Source organism: Podarcis liolepis (genome assembly GCF_965112155.1).
Source record: "Podarcis liolepis genome assembly, chromosome: 11".
Lineage (NCBI taxonomy): Eukaryota > Metazoa > Chordata > Lepidosauria > Squamata > Lacertidae > Podarcis > Podarcis liolepis.
The window spans coordinates 65,732,243-65,740,673 of record NC_139565.1 but is presented as its reverse complement, the minus strand read 5'-3'; the positions used below and the strand labels follow the sequence as shown (position 1 = coordinate 65,740,673).

Here is an 8,431-nt window from a genome sequence, read left to right as displayed (position 1 = left end):
GACGGAGCTTCGCCGATCTAGCTACTAGACGTAGAGTTGCGCGCAGCAGCGTGAGAATGGAAACTGTAATTCAATAAAGACTTTTACTTAATGATCGCTGGCTAGCGTGATCCTCTGTGAGCTAGGATCTTCAAGCAGCTCTGACAGTAAGCTCCGTCTCGCGATTGTGGGCATCTACAGCCTCGAGGAGGGGAGAGAAACAGGTGCCTACTAGCGAGCTCACGAACGGCAGACGACATGACGGCTGAGCAGCAGATAGAGGAACTCAGAAAAGCAGTGGCACAACTGAATGCCGAGGCTCTCGCATCCAGGAAGAGAGAGGAGGAAGCAGCTGCCGCCTGCAGGGATCTCCAGGTCAGGTTAGACGTGCTGACAAAGCAGACACCCCGGCAGGAGGGAATTGGGTTGGCGAGACGGACAGGCGGGCTGGTCTCTCACTTCGATGGGAACCTGCAACAGTATCCCAACTTTAGAGCCGACGTACTGTGCGCACTGCAACTGCTGCATAAAGACTTTAGAGATGAGCAAGAGAGAGTGGGATTCATCATGTCCCATTTGCATGGGGATGCTAGAGCATGGCTACGCAATTTATGGAGAGATAAGGATCCGGCGCTCCAGAATGCAGATGCCTTTATTAAAGCGATGGATGGGTGTTTTTTATCAAGTATTGACGTGGATCTTGCACGGAAGGAGGTGCATGGGCTGAGACAAGGGAGGGCCAGCGTCAGGCAGTATCATGCCCGCTTTTTCGCCTTGGTCAGTGCCCTGGAATGGGACAGAGATTCGGCTCCTGTAAGAGACCTCTTCTGGGAGGGGCTGCACAACTCGATTAAAGATGAGATCGCGAGGGGGGAGAGACCCCGAACCACCCAGGAGGTCGTTCAGAGGGCACTGGCAGTGGGGGTGAGGCTGGAAGGACGTCCGTGGAGCAGGGACGAAGGGCGTGGAGGGCGCGAACCAGCCAGGGGCCCCTCCTTCCTTCCCAGAGAAGCAGCGCGGGCGCAATCCACGCCTCCGCCAGGAGGAGGAGCCGAACCTATGGAGGTTGGAGGTGCAAGGGCTCAGTCAGCAACCAGAGCCCTAGCACCGGCAGCAGTGAAAGCGAAGCCTCCTAGAGGGAACAGGAAGTGTTACGTCTGTGAGGAGCCAGGGCATATGGCAAAAGAGTGTCCCCAGAGGCTCCACAAGCTTACTGCAGCCTCGGCAATGGTGACTGCAGCAACGCAGCAAGGGGGACCACAGCAGGGAAACGACGCAGTCTGGCTGGAGGAAGAGGCCCTGGGGCCCAGCCAGACGTGTTAGTGACGCAGTCCCCAGAGGTTTTACAGCCCGTGAACCCCCTCCCGCCCAAACCAGTGGTGAGGCTCACCGCATCTCTCCAGCTGCCCAATGGAATCACCACTGACGTGCCAATCACTATTGACTCAGGAAGCAATGCGGACTTTATAGGGCAGGACTTTGTCGACCGGCACGCTATACAGTTGCTGCCTGCCACGCTGCCCCTGCAGGTTGTCACGGTGGATGGCAGGGAGTTGCTAGGGGGGCAAGTGGTGAAGCAGACGCCGCCCATGGCGATGCGACTTGGAAATCACAAAGAAATCATCAGCTTCAATGTCACTCAACTATCGGATACGCCCATGGTATTGGGAATGAGTTGGCTGGACAAGCACAGCCCAACGCTGGCTTGGTACCAGAGGCAGCTGATCTTCGGCTCTTCCTTTTGTGCTGAACACTGCATCGTGCCCCGGCAGGAAGGAGAGGAAGAGGAGTCACAGCTGCTGCTAGGCACGCTGCAAGCGATTCCCCACAAGTACGCAGAATTTTTGGAAGTTTTCTGCGAGAAGGAGGCAGACAGGCTACCCCCTCACAGACCATATGACTGCAAGATTGACCTGCTGCCGGGGGTGGCGCTGCCTAAGGGGAAACTGTATTCCATGTCAGAGGACGAGCTGCAGGAACTCAAACAGTTCATAGATCATAATTTGGAGCGCGGTTTCATCCGAGAGTCCAAGGCAGCGGGGGGCAGTCCAGTATTCTTTGTTAAAAAGCGAGACACGCCCCAAAAAAGACTGGTCGTGGACTATCGCATTTTAAACAATGGGACCAAGCCGTCGGACTTCCCCATGCCCCGAATCGACGACCTCCTGGCGACGGTGCGGAAGGGAAAAGTGTTCACCAAGTTAGACCTGCGAGGGGCGTACAACCTCATTCGTATGCGGGAGGGAGATGAGTGGAAGACGGCCATGTTCACGCCACTGGGTACCTACGAATACAGAGTTATGCCCTTTGGATTGCAAAATGGCTCCCACGTTTTTCAAGCTTTCATGCATCACGTGTTGGCGGGACTTCTCTACAAGACGTGCGTCTGTTTCTTAGATGACATCCTGATCTTTTCGGAATCGCAGCAGGAGCATGACAGACACGTCAAGGAAGTGCTGACCAGACTAAAGCAACATAGGCTCTACGCCAAGCTGGAGAAGTGCCAATTTGACGTGACGGAGGTGGATTTTCTGGGCTACAAGTTGTCTGACAAGGGGCTCGCCATGGACAGCGCCAAGGTTCGCGCGGTATTGGATTGGAAGAGTCCACGCAACCGGAAGGAGGTCCAAAGGTTTGTCGGCTTTGCGAACTTCTATCGCAAGTTTATCAAGGGCTTCGCTATGCAGACAGCGGCCATCACAGACACGCTTAGCTCCAAGAAAAAGAAGTTAGTTTGGACAGAGGAGGCGGAGCAGTCCTTTCAGGCACTCAAGCGTCTCTTCGCGTCGGAAGAGCAGCTGCTTCACGTCAACCCCAGCAGGCCGATGAGGGTGGAGACAGACGCCTCGGACAGAGCCGTGGGGGCGGTCCTGCTGCAAAAGGACCAGCAGGGGGTGTGGCGACCGGCAGCGTTTTACTCCAGGAAGCTCAGCAAGTCCGAGCAGAACTACACCATCTGGGACAGGGAGTTGCTGGCCATTCATGCAGCGTTTAAAGCGTGGAGGCACTTCCTGATCGGCGCCAAGCACACGGTGCAGGTTTGCACGGACCACAAGAATCTGGAGCACTGGCGCACGGCACAGTTCCTAAACCAGAGGCAGATACGTTGGGCTGAGTTTTTTGCGAACTTCGACTTCCGCATAGAGTATGTCCCGGGGGACACTAACATCATGGCGGACGCCCTCTCCCGTAAGCCACAGTATCTGGAGGACGCAACGCCAGCGGCCGCCATGCACATCTTCGCACCAACAGTATGGGCGTGCGCCGCGGCCACCGTGGACCTGGAGGCGGTGCGACGAGCGTTGCAGGATGACTCCTTTGCGCAAGCAAAGATGGCAGAGGTGCAAAGGGGCACGGCTGCGGCCGACGGTTTCCAGCTACGAGATGGATTGCTCATCCGTAAAGGGGCCATCTACGTGCCGGGAGACGACCTTCGCGCCAAGGTGCTGCAGCAGCTGCACGACGCGCCCACGGCCGGGCACTTTGGCAAGGAGAAGACGGTGGAATTAGTAGCCAGGGATTTCTGGTGGCCTGGAATGAGAGGGGAGGTCGCAGACTACGTGGCGAGGTGTGACACCTGCCAGAGGGCCAAACCAGTGCACAAACCGCCGGCCGGACTGTTGGAACCGCTGCAAACTCCGGTCGAACCTTGGGAAAGGGTGGCCCTGGACTTTGTCACGGATCTGCCCAGCTCGAGGGGCAAGACGGCAGTGCTGGTGGTGGTAGACCTGTTTTCCAAGATGGCGCATTTCATTCCGTGTGCTAAGGTGGCCACGGCGGAGCAAACTGCCAAACTGTTCATAGACCACGTGTTCAAGGTTCACGGTCTGCCACGGTCTATTCTGTCCGACCGGGGGCGGCAGTTCATCTCGAATTTCTGGCAGAAGCTGATGGGCTTCCTGAACGTCAAGATCAACCTGGCGTCGGCGAGACACCCGCAGACCAACGGGCAAGCGGAGCGGGTCAATGCCATCATGCAGCAGTACCTGAGATGTTATGCAAATCAACAGCCTGCGACGTGGGTGGATTACCTGCCGCTTGCCGAGTTCGCCTACAACAACACGAAGCACGTGTCCACGGGGGTCACGCCGTTCTTCGCCAACAACGGGAGGCACCCCAGAACCTTCCCGGGACTGGAAAGAATGGGAGAGGGGGAGCCGCAGACAGCAGATGCGTTCGCGTCGGAGCTGCAGGAAGTCCACGATCAGCTGAGGCGCCACCTGGAGCTGGCCAAGCACGCATACAAGGTACAAGCGGACAGGCACAGAAGGGTTGGCGAAGAGCTCCACGTGGGAGACTGGGTTTGGTTAGCAGCCCACGCAGTGCCGGCCAGGTCGTTGGCCAAGAAGAAACTAGGGCATAAACAACTGGGGCCCTACCAAGTCGAAGAGCAGGTCAACCCGGTAGCGTTCAGACTGGCACTTCCGGAGAAGCTTCTCCCGCTTGGACTACTGCCATGCGCTCTACGTGGGGCTCCCTTTGAAGGTGACCCGGAAACTGCCATTAATCCAGAATGCGGCAGGTAGACTGGTGACTGGGAGCGGCTGCCAGGACCATATAACACTGGTCCTAAAGGATCTTCACTGCCTCACAGGACTTTTCTGAGCACAGTTCAACGTTTTGATGCTGACCTTTAAATCCCTAAATGGCCTCAGCCCTATATACTTGAACGAGTGTCTCCACCCCCATCTTCCAGCCCAGACACTGAGGTCCAGCTCTGACAATCTTCTGGCAGTTCCCTCACTGAGAGAAGTGAAGTTACAGGGAACCAGGCAGAAGACCTTCCCAGCAATGACACCTTTCCTATGGAATGGCCTCCCGTCAGATGTCAAGGAGATAAAAGAGCTACACAACTTTTAGAAGACATCTGAAGGCATCCCTGTATCAGGAAGTTCTTAATGTTTGACATTTTATCATTGTTTTTATGTGTTGAAAGCCAGCCAGAGTGGTTAGGGCAATCCAGCCAGATGGGCAGGCTATAAATTATTATTAGTAGTAAGAAGAAGAAGAAGAAGAAGAAGAAGAAGAAGAAGAAGAAGAAGAAGAAATAGAAATAGAAGAAGAAGAAGAAGAAGAAGAAGAAGAAGAAGAAGAAGAAGAAGAAGAAATAGAAGAAGAAATAGAAGAAGAAGAAGAAGAAGAAGAAGAAGAAGAAGAAGAAGAAGAAGAAGAAGACGACAAATCGTGGCCTGACTGCACTGGTTGCCAATTAGTTTCTGGGACCAATGCAAAGTGCTGGTTTTGACCTGTAAAGCCGTAAGCAGCTCTGGAGGGTGGCAACACGTGAATGAACCTTCTGCAGTGGCTCCCATTTGTGGAATACTCCTTCTAGGGAGGTTTGCCTGGCACCTTCGTTACATGTTGTTAGATACCAGGTGAAAACTTTCCTCTATGATCAGGCCTTTAGCTTTTAAGTATCTGTGGCCTTTTAGAAGTGGGTGGGACATTTTTAATGGTTTTCTCTTTCCTCTTGGTTTCCTCTTGGTTTCTAAGGGTTTGGTGTTTATTTTTTGGTTGGTTGGTTGGTAAGTTGTTTTGAACAAGATAAAGTTACTAACAAGTTGAATAAATAATAATAATAATGTGTAGTATGTGAAAACCAAAAGTTTATTTTAGGATTGATATGACGACAAATTCCAGGGAGTGGGGTGGCAGTATTAATCTTTGCAAGAGAACACAACAAAGGGTCTTATGCCACAACAAACCTTAGTCTTCAAGCTGCAACAAGACTCTCTGTTTGGTTAGTGAGAGGTGGTGATCCTGCATGATTTGCACTCCAAAATATGGAGGTGTGGCAGCATTCACAGGTGAACATTCTCACCTGCCCTCTTGCATTGGGATGTGGCCACCTTCCCTCTTACACCATTTCCAAGGCTTGAAAGGAGACCTGCTGTTGCAGCTCCTCCTGAGATCAGTTTGGGAGCTGAGTCTCCACCCCACAGGCTCAGTGCACCTGAGCATCCTCAGCAGCTGCTGGGGCCTCACCACTGAATGACCCCACTGGTTCTGGCAGGCAGGCAGCTCCAAACCACCCATTAAAGTAGGAGCATTGGAGGCTGCTGCCTAGCTCACTACTGTCTACTCTGACTGGCAGCTGCAGTTCCCCAGAGTTTTCCTTTGCCCTGCCTGGAGATAGTGCCAGCCAGGGATTGAACCTGCAACCTTCTGCATGCAAAGCAGGCAAATGCTCTGCAACTGAGCTAAGGTTCTTTGGTGCCCCACAATGCAGCAGAGCAATGCTCTAGTGGAGACTCTGGGTCGTTGTGGGTAATTTAGACTGGTGGCTACCAAGCTCCGAAGGCGCCTTTAAGACAAGGAGAGGCTCTGTAGGAGCAGCTGAGAGGAGTAAGCCGGCTGGTGCGTCTCAGGGGCGACCATGGCGGAGGGTGTCCTGGCGAGCCCTGGGAAGAAGGGCACCAGGGCAGGGCAGAGCTCCCAGGCTCAGCCGGGAGATAGTCCCCCAGAGCCAGGAGGGGGCGCTTTCAGCCCGCGGGGCTCCCCGGAGGAGGCGGCGGTAGCAGCGGCAGGTCCTGGCTATAAAAGGGCGCGCCCGCCCCGTCGGCCGTCCTGAGCGCCTGCCGGTCCCACTCGGCCAGGCGTGGAGGGAGCCGCGTGCAGCGAGGACGATGCGCGCCCGGGACTGGCGAGGGCTGCCCCGCAGCCGCCTCCTCCTGCTGACCGCCCTGCTGGCCTGGGCCGCCGCCCATGCCCACGAAGAGGACGCGGAGGGGCCCCACTCGGAGGCAGGTGGGTCAACAGTGCGGCTGAAGCCCCCAGATCCGCCCCCCATCCCCCTGTAGACATGGTAGAGCCGCCGCTCTTCCGAGGGACCCCCAAGGGAGGCGCCGCCCCGGGGGCAAGTGCATCTCCCCCCGGGATGGAGGGCGCGTGGAGAAGGGAGAGCCGCTCCGCCAGGGACCGCCCGGCGTGCCGCTGCTGCTCTGGTGCCGTCCTCCGGCTCCAACCTCGCCTTGACTCCCGGGGCCGGGGCCGGAGGTCGCCCCTGGAGGGGCCGAGAATGCCGACGCGACCTCCGGGCGCCGGCGGAAGAGGATGCCTCTGAACATGCTCAGAGGGCCCTTCGCTCTCTGCTCCCTCCCAGCCGGTTCGACTTCTCGGCGGGAAAGGAAAGTGCCTCCCGGGACTCCATCCTGCTCTCGCTTTATCACCTGGGGACCAGCGGCCCCCGCGCCGCACCCAGAGCAGCGCAGCAACGCGGCCGGCCAGGAGGGAACAAAAGGGGGCGAGGGGATTAGCTGGCTTGGCTTGCGGGGCCCGGAGGATCCTGATCGGGGGAGAATCTAGGTGGGCGTCGTCCCCCCCCCGGGGTCCTGGGAGTCCCGCTCCAGCTGTGGCGGCGCCCCGACGCGCCTCTCCGCCGGGAAGCCTCCTCGCCTCCCTCCCTCCCGAGGCATCTCCCCCCCTTCCCCCCGGCCTGAGGCCTCTGTGAACAATGGCTGGGGGAGAGAGGGGGGAGGTGGTCTAGTTTGGGGGGCCGGATAGGCAAAGACTGGCAACCCCTCCCTTTCCCGCGGGGCTTTCTGGGCTTTCTGCTTGTGCCATCCTCACGTCAAGGAACAAAGTTAGTCGGGCCACGGGGGAGGGGCCCTTGGGCGGCGCGGCGCCCCCTCCCCGCCCGGCGCTGCTGCCCCCGAGGCTTCTTTCTCTCGAGCCCCGGACAAGAGGCAGCCGGGCTGTGCCGAGGCTCCCGAGGAGGTCGGCTGAAAAGTTCTCGGCTTCTTTTTCCGTGGAGGCTAAAGCTGTTTTAGGTATGGATTAGCTGCTACATTTTGATGGCCGTTTTGGGACAATCCTGTATCAGGAAATTGACCTTGAAGGAAGATCTGAACGCAGAACCTGAATACTCTGCCCAGGTCTGGTTGTTCCACCTCCAGCCGCGTGCAGGGAGCCGGGGAGGGGAGCCGGCGGGCTCCGTCAGGGACCTCGCCTGAATGCCTGGGGGGGGGGCTGGGGCGAGGGGGGCGCAGCTTGTGGCAGGCGTGCGCTTGCAATTGCTTTAAAATAAAAATTGGGTCGATTTGAGCTCCCTGGAAGGGGGGGGGCATGCAGAGCCTTCAGGTAATGCAAAATACAAGAGAGCTTCAGGTTCAGTCAATTTATTAAGTTGGTTAATCAACTAAAGGTTTAATTGCCGACTGAAATGTTCTTCCCATCCCACTTCATTGGCGCGGCAGCGACTGACGGGTCCACCGACGTACAGTGAGTCAACCTCGAGGGGAGGGGGAGGCTTAAAGCCGGCTTTTCTTTCCCATCTCCACCCCAGGGATCAGGAAGCCTGATCCTGTGGGTTTCAGGGGGAAACCGCAGAGGCATTTTCTTCCAGCAACTGGAGCTGGTGGGGCTTGGTTAAGTAAGTGTTGCTACACGTGTTCAGGAGAAAGCTCTCAAGAAGGCGGGATGGGCTCCTACCCGAGGTCCACAAATAGGACGA

General features: G+C 56.8%; 1 protein-coding gene across 2 annotated transcripts in view; it reads left to right on the top strand.

Annotated features, from left to right (window-relative positions):
* The first annotated feature begins 6,549 nt into the window (after positions 1–6,549).
* The window catches only part of CA9 (carbonic anhydrase 9), a 45,487-nt gene continuing 43,605 nt past the window's right edge, over positions 6,550–8,431 (top strand). The window contains exon 1 of one of the 2 annotated variants that reach the window (XM_083466352.1): positions 6,550–6,726. In XM_083466352.1, the coding sequence (XP_083322478.1) occupies positions 6,606–6,726 (121 nt within the window). In that variant the 5' untranslated portion in view covers positions 6,550–6,605. The remainder of the gene's footprint in view (positions 6,727–8,431) is intronic. The other variant, XM_083466353.1, reaches the window with a different exon arrangement.